Source organism: Idiotropiscis lumnitzeri, chromosome 4 (genome assembly GCF_059441095.1).
Source record: "Idiotropiscis lumnitzeri isolate Australia: NSW breed Sydney's pygmy pipehorse chromosome 4, RoL_Ilum_1.0, whole genome shotgun sequence".
Taxonomy (NCBI): Eukaryota; Metazoa; Chordata; class Actinopteri; order Syngnathiformes; family Syngnathidae; genus Idiotropiscis; species Idiotropiscis lumnitzeri.
In genome coordinates this window covers 22,990,373-23,008,519 of record NC_142394.1, presented here as the reverse complement: position 1 = coordinate 23,008,519, position 18,147 = coordinate 22,990,373, and the positions used below count along the sequence as shown (strand labels likewise).

Below are 18,147 nucleotides of genomic sequence, written 5' to 3'. Positions count from 1 at the left end.
CGCTAAAGTTCTCCGATAGTGTGGCCGTGATTGAGCATTGTGACTGTGACTGTAGCCCGCCCCTCATTGACCCCAACCCCCCCCCAAACCCACACCTTGTCTTCCCCAACACACCACACATCGGCAAGAGCGTAATTAATTAATAGTCTGTCACAGCTGTTGGCAAGACGCCCTCATCTTCATGCGGCGTGGCAAACGCACGCTGTGGCTTACTGGGTAGCAAATGTCACCTCCAAGGGAAAGAGAAAAGGAGAAAAAGGAAAGATGAGACTTTTTTCCCCCCCCTGCAATATGTATGTTGTGAAAAAATATCCAATTGTACTTACTTGGTGTGAAAGTATTGTTTTTCTCTTTGTTCATCAATCTATGCCAGTGACATATAGTGAGGAGAAGTACAAATAAATCTCTTCCACTGGATAGCAGACATGCAAACAAACCCCGAACCTCAAAAATGTGAGCCAGGCATTTTTACCACTTGAACTAACTCATCCTTGTTGCATTTGAAGAAACCCAAATAGTGCGGCCATCAAGTACAATGCTGCTGATCAATCAGTGTTTATGCAGAAGGCACATCCACAGCCAGGACAGTGAGTCACAAAATAACAGCTCCAGCGAAAGTTAGCACATCAACGCGGCGAGACACTCATGACGTCACGCCATTCCGCCCTCGCCAACATGGGAGGTCAGCGCGGCAGGGTCAACTACCTCGCAGTGTTCGTCTCCAGTCACATGACTTGACTCGAGTCAGACTTACATTGCCGGTTTTAGGACTTGGAACCCGAAACAAACACGAGCCTTAACTTGAACTGCATGACCGAACAAGACTTCTTCGTTGCATTTTTAGATTTCATTCGTGTGAAAGTGCAATTGCCTATATCACCTTTAACTTACTGACACAATATCAAAAAATAATAATAATTCAATATGCTTATCACAATTATAGTTTATATACCTTATGTCTGTGTAGATCGTCACAAATAAGTTAAAATGTATTTTAAGTGTGTGAGAGGAGTAAAATGAAATTATTCATTATTTCAATAAATCTATTTTTATAAGTTTTATTTTTGAGGGTGGTAGAGCGTGAGATTTTTCTACCTTAAAAAACATGCCTTGCCTCAATAAAAGTTGGGAAGCCCTGATTTGCACGACATGTCCGCACGTTCTCACAGATTTTGGATGGATTCATTTGCATGATGTGTGAGAGGGAAAAATCAACACGGCATTGGAATAAATGTAAGTCAAAATATCTTCAAACGGTTCTTGCAAATCAGACCAAGTCAGTCCTTTTCGATCATTGCCGGCTGATGAGATATTCCACTGAGCACATGCACAGCTTGGATTTGGCTGATTACATAATTGGACATTTTAATGGCGAATATTAATCCGCAACGGCCCATATTGGGTTTTATAAGCAGGCTGATCGGGATCTACGGGCTCTCAGCTCGCAGTGTAGTGACAATGAAGCTCTTGATATACAAGAGGCCCACTACTGTGCTTCATAGTGTTGTTCAGCATGGATCTGCCAGCACATTTGACCCCATGAGAGGCAGAAATGTGCAATGACATGTCAGCACAACATCTCTCACAAACCCACATCGAAGTCTATGGGTAATTACTGCAGCTCACCCATTTCCGTTCTCCACACCTCCATTTTATTCATTCCTTCCTGTTTCCGCCATGGCTTGCAAAAGTGCACTTGTGCAAAAAAAAAAAGGGAAAAAAAAACCTCTGGTTAAAGATTTACTCATTTTACTCATCTCCATGATATATAAGAGTAAAACAGCCCAAAACTCGGAGATGTACTCTAGACAGACTTAAATCACCTATTTTAAATCTCGATTAGCTAAAACTGAAAATAAGAGACTCAACTGGAGTTGGACTTGATATTTGTGTCATTGGACTTGACATGAGAAAATCTGTATTTCCGTGAGGGTGAATGATTGTTTTTTTTTTTTTTTTGGGAGAGAAAACTTTAAATAATATCTGTGTAGTTCCCACAATGTTACGGCGCACATTTAAAGAGGCCATGGTGGCAGCTCCCACGATTATCACACTTGAATTATGTTTTCGATAATGAGAATGGCAACATGCAAGGTTGGTCTGCGGAAATTGCCGTTCATCATCCAAGTCATGGCATACTCGAGCGCAACTGTCTCACGTGTCGTTTTCACCTCTCAACAGACAACATGAACATCCGCTCATGCTCAAAGACGAGCAAAGTCCTAGCTAAGACAACCTGGACAGTGCAGTTGAAATCAATTCAACGCACTGAAAGTGCAACTCAAAGGTAAGAAACAAAAACAACAGCACCTCAAGTCATTTGTTATACTGAAGCCTTTAAAAAACAACTAAGTTACTTATGACTTTAGCCCAGCCTCCAATCTTATTTTACCGCAGTTTGAAAAAAAATGGTATCCCATGAATCCAACTATGTGCTTCTGGCCCAGTGTGCTGGACATCCCACAGCCAAATTGTCTGTCAGTCAAGCTCACATTTATCCAAAATCTCTTTGACAGGCACCCTGTGACGTCACTGCAGCCTACGTCAGAAGCTCGACTTCAGGATCACAACACTCCTCATCGCGGATAGAACTGACGCGGTCAGTTGAACATTTTTTTCATTACTGGTGCAATATTATGATATCGTTAGGGCTGGGCGATATGACCTAAAATCAATATTGCGATAAATTGGGCAGTTTTACCTCGATAACGATAAATGCACGATAAATTCCCCCTGAGGACCAAAATCAAAATAAATGCAGGAAATGCATATTAACTGCTTTTTTTTTATTGACCAACTGGTACACATTACTTTCAATGAAAAATAGAAGTACAAAAATCATTTGAATAAACATTCAAAATAGCATGCTTTGCATGACTTGAACAATGTCACAAAGAACAGGAGAAAAAGGGTACCTCTCACAAAATCTTTTTATGTAAATACATTATGCCGAGATGCTGTAATGCCATTTGCAAAGGCCTAGATTTGTGCAAAGGTATCTTGTAAACAATATAAATAATGCCATGTGCAAAGGAGCTAGTCGCCTGCAAACAAAATGCTAAATAAAATGAAAAAAATGTCAATGGAATGCCAATGCCAAATAAACAAGTATGCTTCATCAGGCAAATGTGCTGTCTCGAGTACTCTGGTGCGCGATGTTGTCCATATCGGGAAGTAGGGTTTGCAACAAATGTTTTCGTACCTCTTGTCGGCTAGGTTCATGAGGCGTTTCAATCCTGTGCGCTCCACTGTAACTAGAGGAGCTCTATCTTTCGAGCTATGTGCTCGGCTATCGCGTCCACCACTGAGACGTTCTCTCGTATGGTGTCGCCTCCGTTATGGGCTGTTGTCACTTGTCCAAACTTGCTCCTCACTTTGAACTTTTAGCACAAGCTTCAAGTCAACAGCATGGTTGTGTTGTGGGTGGTGAAAAAGAAAAGGTTGGACGCGCTGTTCCAGGTGCTTACGACGCACTTTGTAGCTCATGTTCTTTTACTCAAACATCGTCTTTATGGAACCCAAAACATTTCCAAACGACAGATGTCGAATTTCTTTTCGGGACAAGCGCGACAGGAACAATTTCAACTAACGTTACTTCGTCTGCAGCCGTGTCAGCCGCTTCAGGATTTGAATCGACAGCTACGAACGCGTCTTGTTTACATTCTTCTACAGCGCATGAGTCACGTGACTACATGCGCTGGAGCCGTCTTAAAGAGGCATGAACATCGCCGCAGACAGAAAAGACTTCTTTTTTTTTTTTTTTTTAGACACCGAATTTACCGACATGGGCAAAATGATGTCGGTCATTGTAATACATTTCGGTAACGGTAAATTTTTGGTTTATCGCCCAGCCCTAGATCCCGTAGTGGAAAATATATATCATAGCTCTGGTGACTCGTCGATTTTAAAGATCCAACCTAAATACAGTCAGCAAATGTCACTAGTACTGAGAGCCTTCTTGATGTACGTCCAGCATTGAGTGGCAAGCAAAGGATAAAAAGGCAATAACCCCGCAAAAGCCATGTCCAGACAGAGACTATCATGGGTGTAATCGTGCATGGTATTAAACTGGGATTGCTTCTATTTTCTAACCCAAACAACAGAAATGAGATGTGGTTGTTTTTAGGTTTCCAGATTAGGTGTAGCCGTGCTGTATCGCAGTTGGTCATTCATGTCTTTGATATGTCGCAGATATTTTAATCAAGGTTTTTTTTTTTTTTTAATTGTTTTTTACAGTACATATTTTGTGTTTGAATATTGATCGATATCTTGGGGCTGGGCTTAACATATGTAATTTTATTTTTAAATCCAGTATTTAACCTTTAATAAGAGGTCAGCACAGCTATAAAAAAAAAAGTCCCAAAAACATTTTTTAAACAAAACGTGTATTTTGCATTCTGATTTTGTCAACAATAGCAATGAATACCTCTACATATCTAACATGCAAATCAAAATATGAACATTCCAAACACATTATTTCAAAACCTGTTCAACACGCAAAGTATTTTGTAAAGATAGAACCCAAAATAAACTTGAGGTTTTCATAACAGCTGCAACGTAACGTAAGAAATACCAAACTAGCATCGGACACATTTCAGCACCTTAAAACAAAACAATGAAATGATGAAACTAGCTTTGTGACCTTTCATCGCATCGGCAATTTCTTCGCTTGCTGTCGCACTGATGACTAATATTGACTTAAATATTATTCACTTTGATGCGTCAGTTTTACAGCAAACATCTTATCCGAAAGACTGTGTGATTATCTGCCATTTATTGACAATGACAAAGAACAAACAATAAGGAACATTTAGAAAAGAGTGGTTTAATATATTTAAGTATGTTTTAAGCTTGTGAGAGCTATATCGTGAATCGTCTGCAATAAATCTGCACGATAAACCACGGTTCATTGTACCCTGTATTTTCTACATCTAACAAAAACTACAGAATTAAAGTGCTTCTCATTAAAACTGATACACAAGTACATCAGTGTAAAAGCGTTACACCCTGACATGCATATATTATAAAACGTCAAAATCACCCTGAACGCAGCATGTTGCCGCGGCTGCCGATTCCTCTCCTGAATCCAGACCAAGTATAAAAAATGTAGGAGGGGGGCGGAGGGTGGTTAGAAGGAGGAGGGCAGTGGGAGACAGGAGGAAGATGACAGAAAGGAAGAACTCTAAAACACACACACACACACAAATGAGAGGCCAGACCAAATGGCTGAAGGGCTGCTTGGATAATGCATTAGACAGAGATGGCACTCAAAACAGCCACGCCAAATGTCCTCTTCTGACACACACACACACATTCAGCCACCTTCACTCAACGTACAAATATTTACCCTAAAATAAGTACATGTTGGTCCCATCCAAGCCAATGTTCTTGAACCAGAATAGCGCACCGCACATGCTCCATTGAATTAAAGATGTGTGCATGAGTTCACGGCGAATGTTGAAATGTGTGTCATGTACTGTACACTTGCAGCAAGACATGAAAAATGCAGTGGGGAGATTGCAAACATAGGTTTAGACATTCCCAAGCCGTCCCTGCTCGCTCGAAAATCGTCATAGCTAGGACATTTTCTCTGCCATTTGTTTTTGGATGGATGGATAGATGTGCACGAAGTATTACTTTACTGCCATCTAGTGGCATCTTGGTGATAAGGGATTGTGAGTTGAGGAGCTTCACTGAGACAAAAGTAGTGTTGTGATGACATCTGTGATCATCATGGTGCAAAGGAACTGTCTAGTAGTCAATTGAGGAGTTGAAGGAGTGCTGTGCCACTATCTAGTGTCTTTTTAGGGAGCCTTCTTGGGGAAGTTTGGCCTTACTTCCGTGCTATAGCTGGTGTCCCGGCGATCGGACCCTGGATAAGTTGAAGAAAATGGATGTTGTTGTTCAACCATGAAAATTAAATTATCAAAGAGAGCAAGCCGTTTTCAACGCCTTGGATTAGTCAATAATAAGTAAAAAATTTAATTTAATTAAAAAAAACTCACACGTGTGAACTGACCCATACTATGGATTTGTGGGAAAAATGTCAAACGCACCAAATTGTGACATAAGAGGTTTCGGCCACATGCAGGTGATTTGTAATTTTCTTCATGTTAAACTTTATACAGCTTTGCAACAATCTCTTACATTTAATTGTGGATGACGGTAAACATTTAAGCTTTTTCACATTTTTCCTTTTTCCAGTCACAATATTGCGGAATATTCCAGCGCGCTGATGGAAAGCAAGTAAGCACTTTTGTGTGACGGGGCCCTAAAAGCTCTTTCTTCTTTCATTCTTTTATTCGTCACAGGTGGATGTGACAGCATTAAAAATAGAACCCATCCATTTACATTTTCATGGAGGCTAAACTGCTGAACGCTCACTTGCCAAAGCATGAATTTGAGAAATGTACTTCACATGTTATGACACGAGAGAAATATTGAAGCGAAATACTGTTACTTGCATAATTTGGTGAGTAACAAACTTGGCAAACAGATATGCGCTTCTGTTTCATTCATTCTTATTTTTCTTGTTAACAGGATTACACAACAAAGACAACAAATGGACATCTGTGAAACTGTGGAGGAGTCATTTGCAAAGAAAGAAGCCATTACATTTTGGTGCAGATCGGGATAAAGGTGCACACAAGGGTGCTTTGAGATACAAGTGACCTGCCTGACAAGTTATTTGAAATGCGAACTGTTGTTTGGTCAATTTCTTTGCCGTGAAAATCCAAGACACACGCGCTGTATGGTGGCAATGAACTCAGTGAGCAATTATTCCAAAAAGAGGTTTTAGGTTAAATGTTAATCCCATCTGAAGTTCACTCTCAAATTAAACATAAGAAAAGAATATTACACTTTGTGTATTTAAAACAATCACTTCACCACAGTTTCGGCTAGTAAATTTGTTTAGCTTAATGTGAAGCAACATAGATGGGTTTAAGAATAGAATCATTGCAAGCAACAGATATTTAAACACAAATGATGGAGCAACACATGTAGACAGTTAACAGAGCTCATGCATTTAATTTTTATTCATCCGCGTAGAACAACTAATCTCACTGAAGCTCACTGAATGACGATTTCATGTGTTATACGGACATCATACATCAGAAGGAGCAGCAGAGTGTCTATTGAACTGAAGCAAAAAATATGGCGAAACAGTTTTATTATTTCTATTTGTAATTGTATGACCAAATAGTTATTTCCATTCGGAAGACGAAATCCCGCTGCGAATTCAGGCAGCCACAAACGGTGATTAGTAAACGAGCAAAATAGAAGAGAAGTCACGATTAGTCGACTAATCGGATCAGATGTAAATTGTGGCATGTCGCACCAGCAAGCAGCTGCTCTTATATAACCATAATTAGTTTACAGCTTGAATTCTTTAAGGTATGTAGACATTAATAAGACGATACAACATTCAACTTGGATTCAACTTTGCAACTTGTAACAGCATTTCTGAGATGTTTTAAGTGATGGCGCAGTTTAAATGAAGATGTGTGGAATAAATGTGAGGTCATAAATATGATATAGCTCACTATTTATGTTTTACACATTGGAAATGCAAGACTGATCATAATTAAAATGTTAATATTAGTCATGGGGGGAAAAAAACAAATAGTTTGCTTGGAATGAACCAGAAGCTGCGATCATAAGATGTTTCTTCTTGATGTTGCGCTGTGACCGAAATACGAGCGGATAAAATGGCTGGATGAAAGCAATAAAAGCACAAGCCGCTCTGAAAGCACCCACACACCCCCACAGAAATGAAGAGGAGTCAGAAAGCTTCAGGAGCTCTCCACTCGTATCGATTGTGATCTCCATGCAAGCCCTGGTAACATGTGGGGGATGTTACCATGCAGAGGATGCTCACGTTTGGCTTGCTGGAACAGAACGTGTAGCGACTTTTAACATCTCGGGTGATTTTTCAAACGCGACACACCTTGCACACCGTGAGGAAAATCATCGGTGAATAAGTGACATCGCTGATCATATGTGAAGTTCTTCAAATGGCAACAGAGCACACACACAGAACCATATCGCCAACGCAGTCGTGAGTCCTTGGGAAAGCGCGTCTGTTGTAGTACCGGGACTGACCAGCGAGAGGCAGCGTAGTACCTCAGGGAATTCAGAAAATACTAAGACGAAAGAGTCGTAAAGCGAAGTGGCTTCATGCTGCTTCCTAAGTGGCTGTCATTACGTCACGCAGTCTGTTGATTGGTCAAACTCAGCGATGACCACACATTTAAAAACTTGCAACCATAGACATTTAACTGGTTTAACATTTATGATTGCCGGCCTAGCAAAAAACCTCTCAACACAATTGAAACCAGATGATAATCAATCAGAATAATCATCTATAATCTTTCAAGAATCACAAATTGGGAAAAAGCTCAAATTTGGCCAGATTTTCATGACGTGCGTATCGCGGTCATTTAGCTGCCTTGCGTCACAATCATCGACAATTGTCGGGAGTGAAAATTTTCCAAGGAGAGTGGAGAGGGGGGAAAAAAAGAAAATATATAAACACACCACAGGATCATCATGAAGAAAAACCTGTCAAAAACGTCTGGCAACTGGGCTTTTGTTGACATTAGCAGGAAAAGAGAAATGTGTTTTTTGTATCTTCATGTGTGTGCCAAGCTTACTTAAAAAAGGTAGAACATTTAAGATTGTCAACTCACAGCATAATGGCTCACAATAATCTCTCGCAGACAAATCCAAGAATCGTGCCAAGGTAACAAGCTTTAGTTGAGTCCAATTGTGTACCCTACTTTTTTTTTTTTATTGCCCAATAAGCAATTATTTGAGTTTCTTTTAATTAATAGTCACATTTTATTTAACGCTGTCCCACAATTTCACCCAATGTCCCTTGTGTGCAGCTCGTATTCCTGCCACCTCCATCGCTGATTCAGGAGTCCGGCGTGCTGTCATTTTTCTAGGCCAGTCGCTACTGTGATCAGCAAAAAAAAAAAAAAAATCATAAAACAAAGGCGGCAAGCAAACAAACAGCAGTGCTGCCCTCCCTTCTCATTTCTGGCAGGGAGGAGGGCCACCATATGATCACACAAAGCAATTATTCCACACCCTACTAGCACGAGTGGAACGACTAAGGCATACTAGTAGAAGGACTGTGTCTTACTAGTGGAGTGTGTTTCCACTACTAAATTTCACACACTAGTAGCATGAGTATGGGAGACTAGTAGATCAACTCGGGTACACTAGTAAAATGACTGTCATACAAGTGAATGTTTTTCCAACACGACCTCTCACAAACTAGAGTATGGCACATTTGAAAAAACTCTCGTGAGCACTAGTGAAACAGCTAAGACACACCAGTACAAATGACTATTTAACTGTTGATGCTTTTTTTCCCACCACTTGCTTTATTTACTGTTTGACATTTCTGTGCACCAGTAGAATGACTAGGTATCACTTTTCTGCACAGTGGAAAGACTCGGCCACAAGAGTAGAATGACGAGTGAGCACTAGTGGAACTGGTAAGCGCACTAGTACAAGAGAATTCACGGACTGTTTCAAACTGTCCCATGATCACAAACATACCGGATTTGGACTTTTTATTGTTTTGAGATTCTTCCATATATCACGAGAGACCAACAGGTGCACTTTTCTGCATCAACTGATATTGTGGTTTCAATGTGTTCAATAATCGCAATATTCATGATTTTAAACTCAATCAAAAAAAATTGCCATTATATTTTTTTCTATAACTGTCCAGCCCTAAGTGTGAGTACATTGGCCACTTCTGCTAATGAGCAAAGAGAACGTCGCGGCAGAGCCGTGGAACTCCTGCTTTTTCGCCGCACAGCCACCTCCGCGCTAGCACTGCAGAGGTGCGACGTGGGAGTTTGAACGCCGCTCGGGTCAGTGGCCATCTTTCTCACGTAATGGCGGCGCCGACCACGTACTGTACGTCTGACTATTTTTCTTTTTTTTCATGGTCACTGGCTCACTTACAGTACACAAAAAGCAAACCTTTGTCAAAGTGCAAATAAATATTGCAGAGTGTCTTGTCTCCCTTGTTTCACAGTGCATTTGCCTCACCATTATTCTGCCGCTTCTCTTTATTCTCGTGGGTCTGGAACACTTTGGTTTTAGCTAAAGGTCACTGTCGGGCATCAATGTCTGTGTGTGTGTGTGAGGGTCCCCATTGAGGCGAAGGTAATATTTGCAGTAGTCGAGATGAGAAAATTATAAATGTACACAAAATACCATATTTCTCCAATTAAATTGACACCACATTCTGAGTAACTAGATTAATACTTTAGTCCCCAATAGTAATAGTTCCCACAGGACAGAGCGAGTAAATGCCCGCATATATGTGCTGCAGTCTATTGAATGGTTGGAAGCTGATTTGCATTTCACATCAGATGTCAGCAATAAGATCACTCAAATCGATCAATTGTTGGAAGGACAACATTGGCACACTACTACGACAACTACATTACTTGTGAAGCAAAACTACTAGCGGATATTTTGGTCCAATTGGTTGGGTCCAGGAGGCTACTAGGGCATGACATGCGTGCTAGTTGAGCCTAGTGTCACGACGAGTTTAGCATATTCTCAAACGCGTAAGGCTGAATAGTAGACAAGGCATTACTGGTAAGACACAGTTCTGTTAGTGCTCCTTCGTCATTCGACTACACTAGCATGCTCGGTGTCCTCAACTGAAGGTATTGGTACAATGACTTTGGCATACAAGTAGGACAATCGGCAAAACTATGTGCTGCCTGTATTAATAGTGAAGTTGAAGGAGTAGTATTTTAGAAGTAGGCAGACTCGTAGCACACAGATATCAACTAGTGTGGTGCCGCCTCATTTTATGAAAAGCTTTTTCAACATTTATTCAATATACTTGACATTGCTTTACTCGTTAAGACAAGTACAATTATGCCAAGATGTCAAGGGTATAGAATAAATGGCAAAATAGCTTTCCATACTATGACTATGGTTGTATTTACAGGATGCCACCTTGGCCATAGAACACCAGCATGAGGTTCAATCCCCAAATAACGCAAACAAATCAGGAAAGTGTCAAAAAATAAATAAAAAATACAATACTAAAACAAAAGTGCATAAATCAATCAAGGCCGACTTAACAGAGCATAAAGAATATATGCCTGTGAGTATTAGATTGTTATAATGTCTGTCTACATGTGTTCCTGCCCTGTTTGTGTTCAAATATTTCACTAATAATAATTATTCAAAAGCGGAATATTGATGCTAGTTTCGTGAGCCTCGATATATATACTCGGGATGATCCCAATTTTAATTTTTGCTCTCGAGTAGAGAAGGGAGACCATACCCAAATTTTTTTTCCCATTTAAATAAAAGGTATGCCAAGATGATACGTCTGTATAGGGTTGTAAAAGAGCAGAATTAATAACGACTATAAATACTGATATTATATATTTAATCAAATCAGCTCCGAAGCTGTGATTAAATATTAAATTACAGCACACATCCGTATTATCTGCTCATGCCATGGAAAGAGAAAACAATACAAATGGCCGTTTTCAAGATAGCAGGAAGCGCAAGACGTCGGCACATTTAGCACACGACAAGCCCGTTTGTTAATACCCCCGGATGCTGTTACAAGGAAGGGCAAATGGCATCAGTGCGGACAAAATCTCATCAGATGGATGTACGCACCAGTGACATGATAACTCAATGTGACTGTGGAAGAGGCGCGCGCGCGCACAAGCATTTCTGATCAAGGCCTCCAGGCTTTCAAGTGGTAATCACCTATGGGAGTGTTCGACACGGAACGCCCACTGTGCCTGTGAATTAATCGAAAACCAAGCCACGTGCAAACACTACGGAGGACCTGTAATAAACAAAAGAGGATTTTGGAGGAGAGAATGAGCCTGGCTGGTTATAAATAAAGTAAAATCTCATGAATGTTTAAAGGCAATCATGGCTACAGAGCTGCACAAAGACAGATTGGCGGCCGCGGGGGGAAACGAGGGGAGATTTCGAACTGAAGCTGCAGATAGAGTCTCAATTTACATTCAAAAAGCCTGTCTTTTGAATCAGCAATCCAAGCACCCCACCCATTTTTGCACCATGGACCGGTATTGTGTAAAGCAATAAATTAACAGACCGGCACTGAAACAAATAGAAGAAAAGGAATGAAATCATGAAACCATTATGCTGAATGTAGTTGGTTGTTGTTTAGATTAGCCGGGCCAATGTTTGGGTAAAGACAGACAATGACAACTAAAGTTTGTTTCTTATATCGAGTGCACTCTCTACTCCCATTTTGTTTTGCTTATTGCAGAAAATCCTGCTTACCAAATGGAAATGGGAGAAAGGAATTATTTGCTTTTTTTTGGCAACTTCTGGATATTCCGCCTTGATTTAAATTATGAACACAACCCTATTATTATTTTTATAACCCTAAAAGCCTCACATGACTTCATTTGTAAGCCTGTTGACGTTTTGTAAGCAAAGTGGACTTGGTGCGCCAGAATCACCTGTAGCCATATACCCATATTTATTTTATTACAAATTTTTGCTAGTTTGTCGGCTTATTTTATTCTTTTATACACAGCCGTACCTTGACTGATGAGTGCACCAGCTCCAGAGTGGTCAAGGTACACAAGGTACATAGCGACGATTTTTTGCTCAGTGCTGCTCGGTAAATTTATTTTGCTTCAAACAAGACTTGGATACGCTGAAAAAAATGAACAATGTGATATGCTTTGTTTGCATATGCTGTTGCCGCTGCAAAGCTGTTATTTGAAGGATTATACCTATACAAGCAATGCTTTGCCGTATGTCTTCAATAGCAGTTGGTTGAAGTTTGAGAATTAGCGTAATTTAGCTTAGCTTGATGTTAGCATCGAGCCAGTGGATTTATGTTACTCTATTGTTTGCTTGAAAACGTGGGAGTTTATAAAATGTTTAATTCTCTTTTGTGGAAAGCTGAGCTGAGCCATGTATGTTGATTGAAGGTTTAGACGAATCGTTATCCATCCTAATTTCCGTGAGCCTGTCTTTGGTGTTTCGTATTACGGAATATATCAGCATCAAGCTAGCTTTTCCTATTATGTCACTGTTTACAGTAAGCAAGTACACTTTGCCTGTTATTTGAAGAACTGCGCAAATGAGAAAGATGTTATGCAACTCTTAATAGCGTAAGAGTGAGAAAAGGTGTGAAGATTTTTTTTTTTTCAAAACGGACTATTTGATGAAAAAAAAACCTCATGAAATAAAAAAAAAATCATGTCTATTAGCATGTGGGAATGGTAGAGGGCTTCACTGTTCATTTTACAGTATGTACAAACGACGGAACACAACAACAATGATGTTATCAACGTCTTGCTCTAAAGGTTGGGAATGGTGGTGCAAGGTTATTACCTCCTATCGCATTCGCCACACGACTTGTTATGAAAGCCAAAGCGCACTCGATGTGCCCGGGCGTGTTTGATTTTGAGCTCACTCTCCAGGCTTGGTATAGGTTAGCCGTGGAAGAAGGGGGGAGGGGTCCTTCTTCGCCACATTTCCCAAGGATGAGCAGTTTGTCGGGGCGGGTTCATCCCGCTCGTACACGGTTGGCTTGGTTTGAAGGGATGGAGGGACAGATGCTCGTCCACGCTGTCAGAGGCCTTCTTCCTCTCTGACAGCACCACCGACTCCCTCCTCTTACGTAACCCAACACCCCCCATCCACCACAACCACCGCCACCGCCGCCAACGCCTCCCCCTCGCCACACTGCCTGCCTTTATTGGCTTATTTCTCTTGTTTCCAACCTCCTATCAACACACAATTCCAACACGCTTTAGTCCAACGTACTTGACTTATATCCTCAAGTTGGCATTGCTATATGCATTTTAGAAAGTGGATAGAATATTCCACACCAACATAAGGATTATGCTAAAGAAACATTTTTATAGGGTATTCTTTAAATGGCTAATGCAAGATAGTTGGGTTGGCTTATTACTGCATGACTACAGATATGCGTAATATTTTTTTCCCTATTCACAATTGTTATTTCAGATATGATGTAATTTTGCAAAGGATGAATTACCGATAGCTACAATTCAATGGCAGATTTGTGGCAAGCCATAATAAAAACATTGGAAATTTTTAAATGCATCCATGTAACGTAGTTTACCAAGTCAAAACCATAGTAATCCGTTACAATGGTGTAGCAGATGTCTGGAAATCAGGATGTCTGAAACAGAATTAGAGATGTTTTAAAGTTGTCGATTCATCGAGTCATATTTGTTTCCTTCCTTGAATGGAAATAAATTCCAACTGACGTTTCGTCTCGTCACAATTACGTAACAGATATCTCGAATGAAAAATTTAATTCCGTTTGTTTTGTTACTTACACACAACAATATTAGTAGTAGTCACAATTACATGACAGGAATTAAAATTCCGACTAGTCACAATTACGTCACACATATCGTGAATGATAATTCGACACTTTCGTTACAGATATTCTTGAATGAAAATTCTCGGACGGATATGCTGAATGAAAATTCAGACGAGACACAATTACGCTACAGACATCCTGAATGAAATTCCGACAAGTAACAATTAAATCCTGAAAAATCCGACTAGGTTTACAGATATCCTGAATGAATTCCGACGATATAGATATGTTGAATGAAAACTGAGCTTTTAAATGTAGTCTGATTGCTGTATTTTTTTGTTTTTTTTTACAATGGGTAAAGCTTGATAGCGTATGTTTATGATCACAAGGATCAGGATTTGGCAAAGAAAGTTATTTTGGTAGGTTATGTTTTAAATGTGTAAGAAATTAGGAGGATATTTGAATGTTTACTTGTTGGTTTTGAGAACAGATAAAATGTCTGAGGTGAATTAGGATAAATATTTGTCACTAAAATTTTTTTGATAATGTTGGCTTGAAACGAGCAATAGACATTAGTTATAGATTTGACTAAAGTGACAGTAATTGCTTACATAATCGCACACTGTGGCGACTGTGTGAAATGAAAGCAGAGTATATAGATGGGGAGAGGGGGGAAAAGGCACTGCATTTCCTTATCTCTATCCAGGCTGCGTCTCTGCTCAGGGGCATCATTGAAAAACTCAGCCTCCATTTTGCCCCTGTGCTGCTGCTTCTTCTTCTTCGTCTTCTCCTCACCTCCTTGCTCCTACTGCCTCGCACACACAGCTTAAAATGCGGCGAAGGATGAAAAAAAAAAAAAAAAAACACGGACGATGCGGCGGCTCCACACAACGTTGCCACATACTCATGCATGGCAAGGAGCCGTTCCTTGAATCTCATGCTCAACAAGCGCGGCCCTTCCCCCCACTGGAGCTCACATACGTGCACCTTGTTTAATTAACGCTTCAGAGGCAGCGTCGACTGTTTTTTTTTTTAATCCCCTCGACCGCCCCTCTACTGTAATGTCATTCATGTAAATACACCCTGACCCAAAATGTAACGCATGTAACGCGGCGATTTCATTCATAATCTGTGCTGGATGCATGACAGGCTTACAGGCGTGAGCATTGCAGAGGACACGTTCATTAAATCGGGATCCGTGCTGTATAAAATGGAGTCCATCAATCCGAATGCAAGCGATGGCGTTTTCATCATCTCATCAAAACCAGACACGGGGCGACAGTCAAGTGTTTCTGTTTCTCACCTTATGATGAGACATCTTTATATAACTGCATTCTTGACAAAAATGCACCATTTTCTTTTGGGGCCTACGACACCTGAATCAGCAACAGAAGCCAAGGCGTGTTCCAATCTATAAGCATTAGTCATCAAATGCACAAACATGATCTCCATGTGTGCACTCAAACTGGATCAGTCCTGTTCTGTCCTTCCCACACTGCTGCCTTCCACAGTCACAATCAACGGGAAGGCTAAAGTGATAACAAACTGGAAGGACGAGAGTTCGTTTATGTTCTGTTTACTGGAGGGATAATAATAATACATGGACAATTTTACGTAGGCCAAAAAAGATGCGCAACAGTGAGCTATAATAAATGGCATTACGTCGTAGGAATAAGTATGTTTTGAAATTCCCCATCAAGGCCCAAAGACAAACTCAATTTTAGCTAATCTAGAACTGAGGAGGGTTAATGAATGGGTTCCGGAACTATTCCTTATGCCAAGGTCCAAAGAAAACCTCAGAGTTAGCTAGTCTGCGTTTGAAGTGGGTTAATGATTAGGTATCAAAATCATTCCCAAAAGCAAGGCCCAAAACATCCCTCAAGCTTAGCTAGTCTTGATTTGAAGAGGGTTAACGAATCGCTATCAGAACTATTCTCCACGCAAAGACCCCCCCCCCCAAAAAAAACCTTAGTTAGTCTAGATGTGAAGAGTCTTAACGAACAAGTATCATAAAACCATTATTCTCAACTTCAAAACCTAATTTCACCTAGCCTCAATGCGAAAAGGGCTAAAGAGCAAGAATCAGGACCCTACCCTACACATAGACCCAAAGAAAAACCCCAATCTTAGCGAGTCAGAACCAACCAACCAACCCTACTCCGCTTTTCATATTGTTCAGTTTGAAAAAGTGTCAATGACTCTGGATCAGAACCATTCCCTACGCCAGGACCCAAAGACCTCAATCTAAGCTTGTTTGGATTGAAGGCGTGTTAATGAATAGGTATCAGGACCCCAAGCATATCTTACCTGGTCATACCACTCGCGATTGGTGCAGGTGCACTCAGGCCACCATCCTCCTTGTCCACTTGAGTTGTTGCCATTGACTTTGGGCCCCCCTTTGGATTGGCCCTTTGGATTGGGGCCTCCAGGCCCACCGCTAGACATCATCTTGCCCTTACTTCTTCCTAAGGTGCCCCCTCCTCCACCACCGCCTCCTCCGCCGCCTACTCCTCCTCCTCCACCCATGTTGCCTCCTCCCCCCGAGGCCGGAGCGGGTAAGGTTTGGCCTCCTCCGTACCCGGGCGGGTATCCATAGGGCTCGGCCTGCCAGTCTCCTCCGTAGGCCGGGGCGTCCATCCTGCGCAGGGCCGCCATGCGGGTCACCTCATAACATTCTGGGCACTTGCAGCAGTGGTGGTGTTTGTGCATGCTGGCTGGGCGGACGCTGGGCTGATGTCACACGGCGCCGCGATGAGCTAAACGGAGCGCAGATGCCAGCGGAAAAGCGCACTAATCACAGGAATTTTCGAGAGACTTTTTACCGCCCTCTTTTGTCAAATCCCGTCGCTCTCGGCTTCTCGGATGCGAAGCAAAGGGGGGGAAAAATGGAGATGGAGAGGGAGACGGGATGCAGCAACAGAAAAAATACAAAATGGGCACGGCGTCTTTGTCCTCTTGACGTAGAAGATCAAATAGCGAAAATATTGTATACGATCACAATCAGAGACCAGCCCCGATGAGATGAGAATCCTCTTGGTTCACAGTGATGCGCATATAAATTCATATATATGGACATATATATGGATATATATGATTTGCTTATACATTATATATATTTACACACACAAATACATATAAAAATATTAATATAAACAGACGAGCACAAATACGGATATGTACAAGGATAATTGAATCTATATATAAATATCTATAAGCGTGTGTACAAATATATATAGCTATATAAACAATATGTATAAATAAACAGTGTCCTCTGATGGAAAAATCTTGCTCTTCGACTCTCCGTGTCTGCCGGTGCGCTCAAAATTTGCTCTTCTTTTCTCCCCCTGCGTTGAAAAGGGTTAGTGCCGCCTCTTCTTCTCCCAGGCTGCAGAGAGGAGCTGAGCTGTGATCGCCTCTCAGCCAGCTTGCCCTAGATGTGGATTATTCCGAGGATGCGAGCGAGCAAGGGAGGAGATTGTGACGAGGGAGAGAGAGAGCGAGAGAGCCAGGAGGGAGGGTAGGAGGGGGTGGGGGAGGTTCAACTACGTAGCAGCATCCTTCTCACCCTCCCCCCACCCCCACGGCCTCAGCCAATCAGATGCAAGTGCAGCCATCAGCAGCAGTGGCAGCAGCAGAGAGCATCCGCTAGTTGCTCTTAAAGGGACAGGCGCACCTTAACGTCACTGCTATGACTGAAAAAGGCTCACACACGTAAACGCACACAGGCAAAATGATTCTGGGGGGGCTTGAAAGAAGAAACCTTACAGGGGGATTCATAAGAAGGAACCAGGAAT

General features: G+C 41.3%; 1 protein-coding gene across 7 annotated transcripts in view; it reads right to left on the bottom strand.

Moving 5' to 3' along the window:
- The window catches only part of LOC148338612 (disks large homolog 3-like), a 64,165-nt gene extending 46,370 nt beyond the window's left edge, over window positions 1-17,795 (bottom strand). For all 7 annotated transcript variants that reach the window (XM_088294221.1, XM_088294222.1, XM_088294224.1 and 4 more), the window contains exon 1: window positions 16,661-17,795. In XM_088294221.1, coding sequence (XP_088150347.1) covers window positions 16,661-17,062 — 402 coding nt within the window. In that variant the 5' untranslated portion in view covers window positions 17,063-17,795. The remainder of the gene's footprint in view (window positions 1-16,660) is intronic.
- Window positions 17,796-18,147: the final 352 nt, after the last annotated feature.